General features: G+C 38.2%; 1 protein-coding gene across 2 annotated transcripts in view; it reads left to right on the plus strand.

Annotated features, from left to right (window-relative positions):
• Positions 1-16,803, plus strand: part of schip1 (schwannomin interacting protein 1) — a 982,269-nt gene that overhangs the window by 305,785 nt on the left and 659,681 nt on the right. For both annotated transcript variants that reach the window (XM_028794440.2, XM_028794442.2), the window contains one exon: positions 6,954-7,018. In XM_028794440.2, coding sequence (XP_028650273.1) covers positions 6,954-7,018 — 65 coding nt within the window. The remainder of the gene's footprint in view (positions 1-6,953; positions 7,019-16,803) is intronic.

The raw sequence follows: 16,803 nt of genomic DNA on the forward strand, positions 1-16,803 counted from the left end.
TAATGCATGGTGCAGGGATTCATAGTTTGGGCACAAAGCTGCTGGTATAAACTCTAGCACCCTAATTTTTTTAGTTAATTGGGTAGGAAAGGGAATGGATGAAAGAAAGTTAGGAAGCTCATTATCACAGTGATTCATGGAACTATAATTGGAGTGTTTTTAAATGCTAAAGAAAAAAGTGTATCATCTGTAAAATGAGTACTAACAGCACATCTTTAAAATGTTCTATAATAAAAAATATTTGTATAGTGCTTTTTGCTAGTATTAGTCATTAAAGTACTTTAAAATGTAAAGGTTTAGTACATGTGTGGTGTTTTGCCATAGCAGTCTCTAAAAACACCTAGTTTTGTAATTTTTACATTTTGAGCACATCTGCTTGACGCCTCTGTATAATTGCACATATTTATCACACTGTCATCGACAACAGCGCCTCTACTGTTGAAGTTTAGTCACTTCAGTGAATTAATCAACTCTTCGGCATCTGAAACTAAAGCCAGATTGCATCCTTGAATGGCTTGTATTTAATTCTGGTACGCCTTAATTACAGTTTGTTACCTCCTCAGTTTTCCAAGCACAAGTTACAGCTTTTAACACAATAATGCTTTAAAGGAGCACAAACAGAGGGTTTGATGCAGATGAGTGATGCCTCTGCTAGCCTTTGTTTGACTCATTTGTATCCATGCCAGATTCTTTGTTTTCTACTGTGCTCACAGCTGTTTCTTTTTATTTGTTTCTATTTTTAATGGGGTGTTTGCTGTGCTGCCAGACGTCTCCTGTAATTTATAGCTACACTGGAATTTTCTGAATTCTCTATTTGAAGACTTGTGGAAGGTACAAAGTCTAATAAAAGGTGCATATACAGTACTTAATCCTAAAATAAATTAACACATTGTTCAATTAATCAGTCATTCATAGTAATTCAAATCTTCATTCATTTTCTTTATGGCTGAGGGGCAAGAGTTTTTCCTAGAAGCATTAGGTGCAAGACAACAGTCAGTTCTGGACAGGATGGCAATCAGGAGGGCACATACACACACACTCACTCATAATGGGCATGTTTAAAATCCCCTCACATTCTAACACTTATACCCTATGCCCAAACATAACTTATGTAAAAGAAGTGAAGAAGCTCCATGTAGATAGTAACCAGATGAGAATTTGAACCCAAGCTGTGAGATGTCATTTCAGTGTAATTACATAAAAGCCTAGTAGTTATTGCAGCTGCCTCGCAAATTCAGCAGAGTACATTGTAAAATTGTGGCTGGTCTTGGTCTTTGTGGAGTCTGCCTGCTCTCTCCCCATGCTTGCGTGGGTTTTCTTTCCATATCTCCAATTCCAGGTAAACTGCCAACATCAAGTTGGCCCTGTGAGTATGGGTGTATGCTGAACTTCATCCATTGAAGAAATGGTGCCCTGTCAAAGGTTCCTGCCTTGTATCCAACTGTGCTATGATAAACTATGGCCTCCAGTGAGCCTGAATTGGAATGATGTGGGTTTGAGAATGCTATGTTATGCTTATAAAGAAACTGCAACCATCTAGTGGTATATTTGTTAGAGATGCTCTGTCACGGCACTAGGGGGTATGAATTTCATACTGGCAAGTTACTGCCTGTGCGGAGTTTCACACTCTTTGCATGTGTTTTGTTTTTCTTAGGTTGTTGTAGTTGTACTATTTTGGCATATTCTAGTTAATCCTAATAGTTTTATGGGAACTTTGTTTACCTTTATGTTTGATGACATTATCAGAGTACCATTTTGTATGAAATGTTTCACTGCGCATCACCATTTTGTATTCATTTTCTTGATCACAGCCATTTTGTATTTGTCATTGTGTTCTGCCTAATATAAAATGCTGGCAAACATAGCTTTGGGTCCCTTACTTTATTCTAACATTTTGTTGAGTAGTGGCAGATAAAAGAACAAGAGTGGTTGTTGTTGATTTGGATTAGATCATTTTGTTCTCTTCCTGTGTTCTGGTATTTTGATCTCTTGCCTGACCCACATTACAATGTTTTCATGTTTCTGCCCTGTTTTAAACATTTCTTGATCTTAAAGGTGTTTATAACACATCCCTGTTCTGTGCATCATCCTATGTATTCCATACTCGGATGGATACTACATAGAGCAGCATAAAGGGGTGAGTTAAAGAACCAAACTAACAACAGGGTACATCCTGCTGTTGCCAGGGGTGGCAAAAGGTTTCATAAGAGTACATGGTTCCCCCGGAGAGCAATATGTAGGGCACCACTGCAAAAACAGAATTGAAATGCACACCAAATGATTATGCAGTGTTTACCTTGGATGTTTGACTCCTATTCCTTCATAATGTTTTGCTTGTGGAGGTCTGACACAGTGACCCACAATACACCTTAATAAAAGGATAAGTGTTGGTGTGTCTGCCTGTGTGTTTATCCAGTTGCTGTTTTTCTGTTATCCAACAGATGGCGCATCACAAACATTAATACTGCTTTTACAAATTCTGTAGCAAATGGCATATAACACAGCAAACAGACTGATACACTGCCCTGCAAATGTTAATGCTGAATACATCCAACTGAGAGTAACTACTGGACAGACAGAATTCAGCTTATCTGCCTAAATGAAAGGACAAGTGTCTGTGTATCTGTGTGTCTGTCCAGTTGCTCTGCCTCTGTCATTTTAACAGATGCATTACTACAAATGTTTATGATGTGCCCTCTGTTGGAATGACAAATACAATCCATTTATATACATTCAAAAATAGATTTTGCACTGCAAATGTTAACTCTGAGATCAAAATTGATTACTTAGATTTCAGCTTGTATAAAATGGGTAGCAAAGCTAGTTCTACAATAAAAGTACAGTTAATTTTTAAAGAAAGCAATAGTGAGCCAATTTTGTATCTTGAATTATTTTAAATCTGAGCAGCAGAAACCTCAAGAAAACTACTTAAGTGAAGCATGTGTTTAAGTGCCCTGTGTATGACTGGCGTCTGCTGCTTCAGTGACAAGATCTTGTTGCTTGTGAACTTAAATAAGCTGGTTTGGAAAAGTGAATAAAGACTAAAGTTTTTTCTAATTTTTTAAATTGGTAGTCTTTGTCATTGGTGAGAAAAGATGATTTAGCAGAAGGTGCTGCAGATGATGCTCTGTTCATAAACTGGAAAATGAACTTAGCATTTTGCTGTATCAAAGTATGCTTCTTTCACAAAGCAAGGAAAGATAAGGGAGATGCTGGATCTGATTTCCTCAGGTTTCTGTTTTTCTTGAAAATACATCAATTATGCTTTCAGGACAGTTATTTACTTTCTACCAATCATCATTAAAGTTAGCCTCTGATGTCATGAAAGAAGGACTGCACAAAAAGAAATGCAGAATCCTTCACTGGAAGAAAATGTGATATCGCTTCCATTGTCACTCACCAGTGCGCATACAATACCACGCTTAGAAAAAAAAAGTCTGTCATAATTTAAATTTTTTTTAAAGTAAGTACATTTTTCTTGTTATTAAGAAATATAAAGAGAGATGTGAAATAGTTTGGCAGTTTGTGCATCCACTTCCTGCTTAAAGATGTTAAGAGGCTAACTTTGAAGCTGATTGGTCAAATGTATTGTAAATAACTGCCTTGAAATGACAACTCTGATGTAGTTTGAGGAACCCAAGGAAATCAGGTCGGCCTATGGAAAATTTAAGTCTCTTATTGGGAAATGCCACCTGCATGCTCCTCCAAGTGGCTTATAACCCATTCTGAGGTTCTTTGGTTGGATTGTTCTATTTCACAGGCTTATTTATATATTAGATGTTAATTTAACATTGTTGAAATTATTTCTAATGCCGTTTTGTTTATGGAAGCTGCCATTTTGTGATCCCATTGTAATGCTGCGTGTCCTGGTTGACTGAGGCTTAGTTACAAAGGTCATGACATTGGGGGTCGGTTAAATTAAAGAGTTAAAAGGTCATCTCCTCAGAGTTTCTGGATGATTTTCTAAAACATTTGTGACTTCTTTGTGTAAAAACATTTTGGGTAATAACTTTCAAGCAATGACATTTTGCGTTTGGCGAAAGAGCAGCTTGACTTCCTGGTTTTGATCCTTGAGTGTCTTGTTTACTCCGTCTTCTTTCCTGGTCCTTCTTTCTTAAGACTATCTCTTCTCTTTGAGATGGTACAGCTACCTTATTGTCTGAGCACAAATTTTCATATGGTACATTATAGTTCAGCTCAGAAAAAAAAGCAGAGTTTTGTGATCAGATTTTACTTGGAATGGTACAATGCTCAATTAATGTGTTACCTTTACATTTTATTTTCACAATAATTGATGGATAATCTTGAAATGCATTCTTTTGAAAAGCAAGCAGTAAAGCAATAGGGAGGCTGATATCTGCAATATTATCCCCAAACTTACAAGACCTATAATGAAGTTGGCACATTAACACCAGAAATAGAGTGTCCTGCTATGTTCATGTCAGGATGGAGATATCAGAGAAATAACATTGCTATGTTCACAGATTATGAGAGATTTCTGGGTTATCGGCCTCAAAATGGGAACTTTATTATGAGCATTTTCTATGTGATGTCTACCAGTAGAGGAATTCAGAAATGATTTTGTTGATCTCTCACTACCTTGTATTATATAGCTCAACTGAGCTCAGAATGAAACTGAGTTTTGCAGTTAGGTTGTTTTTACAGCAATGTAATACTCAACTACTGTATTTCTTTTGCTTTTCATAAAAAAAAAAATCTGAGAAAATCTTTAATTGCTTTCTGTACAAATAGAGCAGCAAATTAACACATAGGTTGTTATCCATCATATTATTCCCAAACCTCCAGCTGGAAATGCACTTGAGCAGAATAAATTCAGATACAAATGGTCAGAAATGGTGTAAAAATTCTCACAGCATGGGAAATAAATTATAAGTTAATCACCGTTTAGTGTTTCCCATAGAAATTGTGAAATGGAGCATGGGTAAAAGACTAAAACGGTATTCCTGTGAGCTGGGTGAGTGGGGGAGTTGGTGTGTTTAACTCCTTTAAAGAGAAAGGACTTTACCCTTTAGAATATTATTTTAAAATGGTTGTGTCATTCAGTTCAGTTCAACAAAGTTTATTTTTTTATAGTTCTCTTTACTGCATACAGGGTCAGAGCAACTTTGATGCAGTAGCAGTAACTAAAACAAAGGACACTTAAATTATGTTAAACACACTTAAAACACAAAAATGTCAGGTTGCCTAACATAATTAAGTAGTGACAAAATAAAGTCCATTATAACTGAGATATGGCCTGTTATAACAGACAATGTCACAGTCAAAGTCAGACAAAGTCCCGTTCTGCCTTTTGCATTACCATAATTTCATGTTAGACAGTAAAAAAAGACGACTAAATCCTTTTGTCATTTATCTCATTGGCATCACATCCAAAGGTTTGGCGTAACTGCTTGGCCAATGTGCTGTAGCAGTGGCACCATATGCTGCAATAGTATACTGACAACAGAAAAAGAATTGGAAGGTGAGTAACACCTCATAAATATTAGTACACTAGTATTTTTGAGCAAGTGACTAATAATCATAGATGCAGCTAATCAGAAGATCTGGCACCTTGAGATTATAAGATCTGGCACAAATCGGTACATATGCATTGATTAGTTCTGTCAATTAGGTAGAGCCCGTGCCATTTAAAGCTTTATATGTAAGATGGAAGAGTCTGATATCAGTCTTAAACTTAACTGGTAGCCATTGTAATGATCTAAGGTTGTATAAAAAAATCTCAAACCTTATTGGTAAAAACTATAGTCATTTTATTTGTGATGCTTGTATCCAAAACACTAATTTGCTAAAGAATAAAAAAAAAGACTTCACTAGCACCTGCATCCAAAATTTGAGAAAAGTGAATGACTGACAAGTACAAAATAACACCTTAGTCCTGAATCAATTTCCAACATCACTAATGCTATCACAAGTACCACCAGCTCCTTCATCCTTCTCCCAGATTAATTATGAAAAATTACACAACACGAGTTAAGAATGAAACACATTCTGTTGAACATCTGCTGGTGTGGTGGTTCACAGATGCAGTCTGTGTCTGGATGGTTGTTTGTCCGGGTACTTCGTCTTACCTTCCATATCCCAAGGGTTTGTAGCTTAATGCCCTCTCTGAGGGAGTCACTAAGTATGTAAATAAGCCCTGTGATAGACTGGCTTCCAAGGTTGATTCTTGCCTTGTGTCTAATGCTGCAGCAATATGCTGCGTCGCCCTGCATCCCTGATTTTGAGTAAATTGGTCTGAGAGTTTTATATTTTGTGTTATTATCAAATCTATAAAACTCATTTCGGGGTACAGGCGATAGACAATATTCCTGTTGTATTGGGACCAAGACAGGAGTCGACCCTGGGTGGGATGTCAGTCCGTTGCCAGAATCCTACTGCAGCAATAGTAAATATTGGTTGAGTAATATTCCACCTACATCTAATTTGTACTAAGTCTAAAATTAATCACACTAAAAGTAAAGCCACAGATTCAATCCAAAAATGTCCCAGTTTTTTTTTTTTTTTTTTTTATCACACAGTGTATCTCTGCAGCATATTCCTTAGGGTAATGGTTTCTGCATGAAAATGAAATCCAATTGTTCTGCAGGCCCTTTAATATTACACGCAGGAGCTATAATAAAGGGGAAAATGGAATATATTTAAAAAACATTCAAAGTAATACTTGAAATGTGATTAAATCTACAGGACTTTGTGTATAAGTTGGGCCTCAATTTCTTGAAAGTTGATTGCCGTGTACAAGCAGGAATCTTGAACTCCCAGTCAGCCAGCCTTGGTCTGACTCACCTTCAGAGCTACTCTCCCCAGGACTCTGTGTAATGAGTTGGTCTGTTTAAAGAATATAATGAAACAGAATACATTTGATAGAGTTAAAATTGTCAGGCCACAGTTTTGTACAAGCTTTAATGTCTTTGTTTTTCCTTTGTGTATTTTAGGATGAGTTGAAAAGGCTGCAGAACAATCTGGAACATGCTCAAGATGAAAAGTATTTTCTGCAACAGTGAGTGTCCAACCATATTGTTCTTAATCCTCATTAAATGTATTTTGTTTTATTGATTCCATATTCTTGGGCCACTAGCATACTGTATCATCAATTTCCTAGTCAACATAAGGTTGGCTATGGGAGATCGACTAGTGTATTCTTCAAAGTTCCCCATAAACATCATGAGCCACTGTCAACAATGACAGTAATAATAAAATGCCACTGGTACTGTAACTCTGGTTTGTAAGCAACCCCAATACTATTCTCATGCATTTAATTATCTGTTCATGTTCAAATAGATAGAAAGAACTTTATTTGTCCCCAGGGCGTGGGTTTTCAGAGTGTGTCCTATAACTAAACCTGCCCTTTTAATTAGCTTGTTGATTTGGAGGGCCTTTCTTGAAGTGATGTTACCAGCCCAGGACACCATAGCATATATCAAAGAGATATAGAAGTTGTGAAGAATGTCACTTTCCACATTAAAGGAACTCCTGAGAAAAAAGAGCCTGCTCTACCCTATCTTTTATAGTTCCTCTGTATTCTGAGACTAATCCAACTTGTCATTAAATTAGACGCCCAAGTACTTGTAGGAGTGGACCACATCTGCATCCACTCCCTGAATAGTGACCTGTCATAGAGACTCTTTGATACAATAAAAGTCAATAGCCAGTTCCTTGGTTTTGCTGATGTTAAGATGCAGACAATTGTCTTTGCACCAAGAAACAAACTTTTACACCTGACACCTATACTCTGTCACATCCTATTTACCAATTCACTAAATAAGTGCAGAATCGTCTGAGAATTTCTGAAAGTGACATAACACAGTGTATTATTTTTATTCGGATGTGTTCAGAATAAGAGAAAGGGAGAAAGGACTGCTCCTTGTGGTGCTCAAGTGTTGCTCACACTCTTTCAGAAGCACAGTCCTTGAGTCTTACAAACTGTGGTGTGCCCGACAGATTGACCATTATCCAGGACTCCATAGGCTCATCCACCTGCTTATGTCTGATTTTATCCTTAGCAGGGATGACTGGATAATGTTGAAGGTGCTGGATAAATAAAAAAAATCATCATCCTCACAGGGCTGCCAGCTTTATCCGGGTGAGAATAAGAGAAAGATAATTGCACCCTCCCACTCCAATCTTTGTCCAATAGGCAAACTGCAGCAGGTCTCAGTGGTCTATCACAAGAAGACTCATACAGTCCAGGACCACTCTTTCTCCAAGCTCTTCATTATGTGAGACGTATGTGCCACTGGTCATTAGGTATAGAGGTACCTGCCTTCTTTGGAACAGAACAATGCAGCAGCAGTACTTTCTGAAGCCTTAGGGACAGACTGAACAGGTGACTGAGGACATCACAAATTTCTTCAGCACAGACATTAAGAACATGAGGACTGACTCTGTCTGGTCCCACAGCTTTTCCTGTGTATAGCATTCTCAGTTGTCTTCTTACTTGGTCTTCAGTTATGGACAGTCCACACTGATGGTCAGAGGTGGACTTATCACTGGCCATTCCATTTGTGTTGTTATGAGTTGTTGATGTAGCAGAGATGGTGAAAATAGACTGGTCATTGGAAGAAGGTGGCATTTGGAGGGAATATCAATTCAAAAATTGGTTCAGGGTGTTAGCTTTGTCCACATCTCCTTCTAGCACCTGAGCCCTGGACTTCTTGAGTTCCATAATTATACTCGGTCCATTCCAGACACCCTTCATGTTATTTTGAGTGAGTTTGTTTTCTTCCTTTCCTTCACTCAGCTTTTTCTTTAGCAAACACTGTACATCCTTCAGAGCCTCTTTGTCACAGGATTTGAATGTATTCCTTTTCTCATTCAGAAGATCTTTTTCCTCCTTAGTAATCCAGGGCTTCTTGTTTGGAAAGCAACGTACTTTGTCTTTGTGGGTACCACTGTGTCGACAGAGAAGTTAATTTAGTCTTTACTGCAATGACAGAGTCCCTCAAAATTGTCCCCATTTGACTCGCACATCATTGCCCAGTCTACCATTTTGAAGCAGTAATTCAGAGCCATGTCATCCTCCAGTATTCCTCACTATTCTGGTGGTAACTTGTTGCTGTCTAATAACAAGCTTGTAGCTGGGAATAAGGTGAATCAATTTTTTGGAGAGATTTGCCTAAAGGAGCAAGTAGATTATACTTAAAGGCATCTTTAACATTTGACTACAGCAGGTCCAGCTTGTTATTTCCTCCAGTGGAACCAGTCACAAACTGATAGAAATTTGTCATTGTTTGTTCCAAAGTCACTTCTAACTGTAATATGCTCCATTTTGCCCCATTCCTCATTTACATAGATGACCAGTCCCCCTCTTATTTTTATCACACTGGCTCTCAGTCTGCTTAAATAAGATCAAAATCTAATCTATGCTATTTTTTTCAGAAAAGCATAAGCCTCTGCCTCTTTTGAATGTGGTATTTTTAGTTTTTCTTTATACATCTTTCCATCTGATGTGCAGTTCTTTTTTAACATTTTGGGAATATTGCATTTTCATTATTCACATAATTACAGTATATATGCTTTCATATTTCTTTATTTTTTAATATTTAGTAATAGTTGTGTTCATTATCACTATATAGCAGGCAACTTTCATTCATTCACTCATTTTTGAAATCATTTCCATTTCAGACTATCTTAGTCTTCTGGAGATCATGAATGCTAGATCTTATTAGATTTGTTTTTATATTAGCACATATGTCTTAAAAGTCTACAGACATGAGAAGACAATGTAAAGTTCACACAGGATGCAGCAGTGTTGTCCATTGGGGATTTCAGTTCAAATCAGTTCTGTTTATTCATCTATTCATTCATGTTTCCAACTACAGGGAGGTGGAGAACAGGAGCAAAAGTAAACAGCCAATCATCTGTTCCAGATGGTAGGTCGATTGCAAGGCACACATACAAACTCATAGTGCCAGTTCAACTTAACTCCATGTTCTTGAATTGTTAGAGATAACTGGACTTCCAAGAGCAAACAAGGAGAACATGGAAATTTGGTGCCAGTTTAAAAATGAACCATCGTCCAAACATTGTGAGAAAGTCACTGTGTCTCACAATGGCTGGAACAAACTTCTCAGCCACTCCTCGCCAAAAGACCACGTCAAAGTGCAAAAGAGACTATAAAATACAATTATATTGAGCTGAGAATAAAATAATAATAGAATAAAAAAGCAATAATAAGGACCACATATTGTGACCACTAGTGGATGCTGTTCTATTTTTATACAGGACTTCAGAGTAAACTAATTCATACTGGAAACCTTTTAATAGCTTTCAGACATGGATTACCTGTAAATGTTAGCTGTCTCATAGGCACTTTGAATTTACCCTGGGACAGTCTCCTAGGCAGAGATTCTTCTTCTTGTCTTAGGAATACATTTTTTTTGGTCTCTTCTCATTTTAGACTCCATTGGAGGGGATATAACTTGAAGGTAAATAGCCAATTTACCGCATATATACCCTACATTTCCAGGGCCCGTGGTTATTCCACTGGACTTTAGATCTGTGTTCCAAGTTCAGTGCTAGTCTAGTAAAGAAGCAGAGCAAGCTCTGAGGAACAGAACAGGAACAGTATTTTTGGCAGCATATTATCAGAAACAATAGTCTAGGGTGACCAAGCGTCCTCTTTTGCCCGGACATGTCCACTTTTTACGTCCTGTCCGGGGCGTCCTGGCGGGTTTTATAAATTCACGAAAATGTCCGGTTTTTCATAGGACCATTACGCGTGTACGTAAATTGACTGGCGTTTTGCACACAATACTAGGGTACTACTTTTTTGCGTGACGTAATTACCGGGAGGCTGCCTTGTGGGCAGGTCTGCGCCGCGCGCGCAAACACACAGACACATACAGGGAGCCGAGCAGAGAGCGGAGCAGTATAGCAGGGTAAATGCCGAAGCGTAAGTGCAGCTTCACCGATGAACTGCAAAGAAAATTTCCCACATACCGTCCCGGTCGGGACAAGTGGGAGGCGGAGTGCACCGTGTGCAAAGCCGGTACATATGTCTCGGTATCCAATAAAGGTGCTGGGGATCTGAAAGCCCTCATGGACACCGAGAAACATAAAAAAGCTGTGCGAGGTGAGACTAGTTCATCTGCAAAGTTGACAGAGTTTTTTGTCAGACCAGGAAAAACAGAGGATGATGTAAATGCAGCAGAAGGTGCAATGGCTTTTCATACAGTGAAACATCACAACAGTTACAGGTCCATGGATTGCACCAGTACTTTGCTTAAAAAGGCATTTCCTGACTCTGACATTGCAAAAAAGTTTCGTAGTGCTCGCACCAAGACCGAAGCCATCGTCAATGGTGCTATAGCCCCCCACTCTGTTGAAATCACTCATGAAGCACTCAAAGAAATCCAGTACTGTGGTGTTTCCACAGACGGGAGTAACCACGGAGCAGTGAAAATATTCCCAGTCATAATCCAGTATTTTGACTGGAAGAAGGGTGCCGTGCAAACAAAATTGATTGAAGTTAAAGACATGCCCAATGAGACAGCAGAAACCATTGCAAAATATCTCACAGAAACCCTGGCAAAAAACAATCTGTCGGAAAAATGCATTGCATTTACTGGAGACAATTGCAACACAAATTTTGGAGGAATCCGACGTGATGAAGCTGGAAAGAATGTGTTTGCAAATTTGAAGAGTTTGCTGCAAAACAAGACTCTGATCGGTGTGGGTTGCCCATCACACATATTGAATAATTGTGCCCACCATGGGGCAGGCACAATAGAAATTGACATTGAGAATATCATATTCAAAATCTACCAGTACTTTCACATTTACACTGTGCGCACTGAGAGCCTGAAGGAGTATTGTGATTTTGTTGAGATTGATTACAGAAGGATGCTCTCTCACAGCAAGACAAGGTGGCTGTCATTGTTCCCAAGCATTGAGAGGATGTTACAGATGTTTCCAGCTTTAAAGGCATATTTTCTGTCTCAGCAAAAGCCACCCATAGCACTCGAGTTTTTTTGAAAATGATTTTGCTGAAATCTACCTTTGGCACATGCACACACTCATGTCTGTGTTCCACACCCACATTCAAGAAATGGAACAGGAGAACATGTTCATTATGGAAGTGAAGAAGATATTAAACAATATACATACCATTCTTCTTCAACGCAAGAGCAACAACTTCATGTCCCTTAAAGTTAAGGGACTACTGGCACAGAAGCGCAAAGATGGACTTGACAAAGGCTGTGACCAGTTCTGTGCAGATGTGCATGGCATGTACAGTGCATGTCTGGAGTATCTGGAGAAGTGGATGACTCCCATGGAAGAGTTCTCAACATTCATGTGGATGGATCTGAGTGAGCCACCAAACTGGAATGATGTTGAGGCATGCATCAGTTACCTTGGAGAGAAGGGGGTGGCAGTTGATGATGTTAAGTGTTTTGACCAGGTCACCAATCTGAGGAAATTCACAGAAACGTGCAACCATGATGAGGAGTTCAGTGGCCTGCAGGTACACCAGAAGTGGACCAAATATTTTGAAAAGGCAAAAAGCATTGCATGTTACTCAGAGCTATTGACAACTGCACAGTTTGTCTTTGCACTTCCCTCTCACAATGCAAATGTTGAGAGGGTTTTCTCACTAATGCAAAGCCAGTGGACCAAGGAGAGGAACCGTAGAGTCACTAAAGGGGATTCTACTAGTTCAGTACAACTTCAAAGACATGTCTTGCAAAGACTTTCATGCTTATTTGTTAAGCTATCGAAAACTGCTAGGAAAGATCAGCTCTACAGCAAAATATGGATGGGCTGACAAGGAGGATGAAGAAGAGAAGCAGGATGAAGAAGAAAACTAAAGATGAAAAGTCTAGATTCTTTTTGTTTAAGTTTTTTTGTCTTTGTGAGACTCTTCTGTTATTTATTTTATTACATTTAAGAGATATATTGTTGAAGCTGGAACAGAATAGTTCATATTTAGAACAATATTTAATTATTTATTTGAAGAGTCTAATAGAGCTATTATTTTGTTATAAGTTTTTACAGATTTCATTTTATTTTATTACAGAGGTTAATTCTGCACCATTGAAGTATAATAAATAATGTTCATCAACCACCAAGAAGCTTGTCTGAATTCGTCTGGAGGCCGTGCCGATCGTCCTCTTTTTTGGAAATCAAAATATGGTCACCCTAGTATTGACCATCCAGCCATGCCACGTACAGGGAGGCTAAATGTGGAAAAACTTGTGGGTCATTTCGGGTAACTCACCTTCCCTTAGGCTGAGCTTGCTAAGTGGCACTACCTTAAAACCATCATTGCTAACATGGATATTAGCACTGTAGAATTAGAAGCAAACTTGAAGAAACAATATGAGCAGAAAAATATCTTAAAGAAGCGTTTGTGTTTGTGTCTCTATCCTGCCACTCTGGTTGCTCAGGTATGGTTACAGATGTCTCTAGTCCAAACTATGTACAAAGGTGCCATTGCACAGGGCCTTGCATTCTTTCTTCTTTCACTTTCCCTTCTACTAATCCTTCTTCTCCTCCTCCTGCTCCTGATAAATAAACCCTTCTTTGGTAACATTGTAGACACTTGGATACACCTCAGCAGGATTGCAGCTCACTTATAAACATAAGCAGTCACTTATTATTAAGTCATGGCTCCTACTTGGGCACTCTGGAGTGCACGTTCATAAATGGAAATCCTCTTGTTTGTATTGTTATGACATGGTATCAGGCTCAGAGCTGTCATTGGTAACACTGCTACTACTGCATCTGTGAGATCTTCTTCTAAAGACAGGAAGAACCACTGAGAACACCTAAGCACCACTGCAGGGCAAACAAGAGAAACATGATAGAAATGAGTGAATGTGTGGTCTTTATCACACCCTTAATTATAGTATATACACACCATATATGTCATATTTATTTGGTCATAGAAGCCCTCACAGATGGAATTTACAAATATTCAGCACATCAAAAGCTTAATGACATCTATAAGGAGGATAACTCTGCTACAACGTGAATCCTGAAGAAAACAGAATTCTATGCCCACTTAGGCTTTTTGCAGAAAATAATTTATTTGCTCAGTCTGAAATGGCACCTAATGCAATTTTATCGATTTTCTGATTATTTTTTCTTTTTCCAAGGTATCCATAACTGATGTGTAATGATTAATCTATTCATCTGACCAACTGCTGAACATGCTCAATTCAATCCTAGTGTCCCAGGATATCCATACATTAACATCCATTTACTAAAATCACAGGATCATAGGGACCTGGCGCTTATACTGTTCATAATGGGCAAAGGAGCAGAATGATAATCTGAAAGTTATTTTTTAATGCTTATATTAGGAGACACAATATTATAACATAACAAAATTCAATCAAAAAATGGAACTAACACAGTAATGTCAATAGTCTACAGTACTTTGAAAAGAAAATCTATCAAACTTCTTACTTAGCACCCACCCAAAAAAGAGCTACTGTATATAACTAGATAGCCCCATTTAAAATGTTTATTTGTATAGGATAAAATAGGAAGTAAAATTAAAAACTTGGAGTGGGGATGAGATGCTAGTTGATCACAAGGCATACTCGTACTCACCCACAATAATTAATATAGGACCAATTCAGAGTCATCAGTCACCTTAACTTGCATATTTTTTGGATGTACAGTATGGGAAAACCTATACACATATAGTGACTGGGCTCACTCTTCTAACCACCCCCTATTGTGTCAACTTTAAACTAAATAAAATACAAAAATGACCGTATAAATAAATACAAAGTTGGATGATACTTTCATTATTATGTGTAAAACATTAATATTATTCACTTTATAGCAAGTTTTTATAAAATATTTTTCATTTTGTTCCAAGAGGTTATCCTTAAGTGAGGTAATTAATTAAATTCTTAATGCAATAAATAATGTATTCTGCTTCAGTGCAATCTTTACTGTATGTACTGTACCTGTATTCTTGCTTGATAGAGCAAAATATAAAGATTTAGCAACACTTAACAGATATAAAGTAAATGCCTTATTGCTATGACCCCAGTCAGAGGTATGGGATTTGACTTGGTGAAGCTCATACTAATTAAACATCAATACAAATGTACAGCATATTGACAGCACTAATCAGCATTACTTAACAGTCCACAAATGACAGCTTTAATGCAAACACACAAAGACATATTATTCAAAATATAATGGAATAATACACTTATAGCTAGCTTTAATCTTCATTAACCTGAGCTCTTTATCAGACAGAAAGAGGATGAATATAGGATGGGTGGGATGTGATGGGTCTAACTGGCTTTACAGTTTTCTTAGGACATGTAAAGTGAATCTACAGTAGGGAAGGAGACAAGCCAATGATTTTAGAAGAAGGGCACTTCTATGTCTTCATCCTATCCTCAGAAGAGTAAGAATGACAAATAATAATGGAGTAAGTATTAATGTGATAAACTGAAACAGAAAATGTGGAAAGAGTAGGCCTTGGTAAAATAATATCTCTCCCTCCCCTTGACCAGCAGACACATCTGCAACTCAAGGCTCATCCTGTACAGTGGGTATTGTTAGAGAGCCTCTGTCCTGTAATTGCACAACATGTGCAGGTTTTTAACATGTGCAGCTGAGCATTGACATATACTGTAGGTCTCTTGATCACTTTGTTTGTGGTCTATAGCACTCATTCTTTAGCCTGCCAAGGTACTGTATCTCATATGCCATACTATAACCAAGCCTGAGTGCAGAGGTGACTTATCAATGTGAGGGAAATAGGTGGTCTCTCTAAATTTCAGAAGAAAATATGGAATTTATTAAAAAAAAAGTTTTATTGGGGGCTTTAAATTTAAATTAACAAAGTAACAAGCCCCAATATGAACATATAAAATAAAACAAGATAAGTGAAGTATCTATCCAGGAGCTGCATGGTGACGTAGTGGCTAGTGCTGCTGCTTCAGAGCTCCAAAGTCATGCATTGGCGGCCCTTGTCTGTGTAGTGTGTGTAGATTATCTCTGAGTTGAGCATTCTCTGAGTTCTCAATTTTTTTTACATGAAAGACATGCAGGTTAGGTGCATTGGCAATCCTAAATTGTCCCTAGTGTGTGTGTGTCCTGTGGTGGGTTGGCGCCCTGCCCAGGATTGGTTCCTGCCTTGCACCCTGTGTTGGCTGGGATTGGCTCTAGCAGACCCGATGACCCTATGTTCGGATTCAGCGGGACACACACAAACACACCCACACACCAAGCACACACTATGGCCAATTTAGAATCGCCAATGCACCTAACCTGCATGTCTTTGGACTGTGGGAGGAAACCGGAGCACCCGGAGGAAACCCACGCAGACACGGGGAGAACATGCAAACTCCACGCAGGGAGGATCTGGGAAGCGAACCCGGGTCTCCCAAGTGCGAGGCAGCAGCGCTACCACTGCGCCACCGTGCCGCCCAGTTATAATTTTCACTTTAATTTATATTTTACTTTTTAGTGCATTTTTGAGTAAAATAGTGTCGCGTTAAATTTTTTTTTATATATATATATATATATATATATTTACTCCCACATCTCCAAGATGTATGTTGTGGTATTTGGTGACTTCTAATTGGCCTGGTTTGTTTAAGTGTGAATGTGTGTATGAGTGAGTGTACCCTGCCACGGACTGACAAGTTCTCCAAGATTGGCCTGTTCCTTACTGTACATCTAAAGAATTGGTTCAGGCCCAACAGGCCCGAAATGGATAAACAGGTCAAGAAAAGGATAAAACAATTTAATTTTCCTTCATATCTTGCATGTATTATAAGACTTATCAATTATAATTTTGGTAGTTAA

This window comes from Erpetoichthys calabaricus, chromosome 2 (assembly GCF_900747795.2).
Source record: "Erpetoichthys calabaricus chromosome 2, fErpCal1.3, whole genome shotgun sequence".
NCBI classification, from domain to species: domain Eukaryota; kingdom Metazoa; phylum Chordata; class Cladistia; order Polypteriformes; family Polypteridae; genus Erpetoichthys; species Erpetoichthys calabaricus.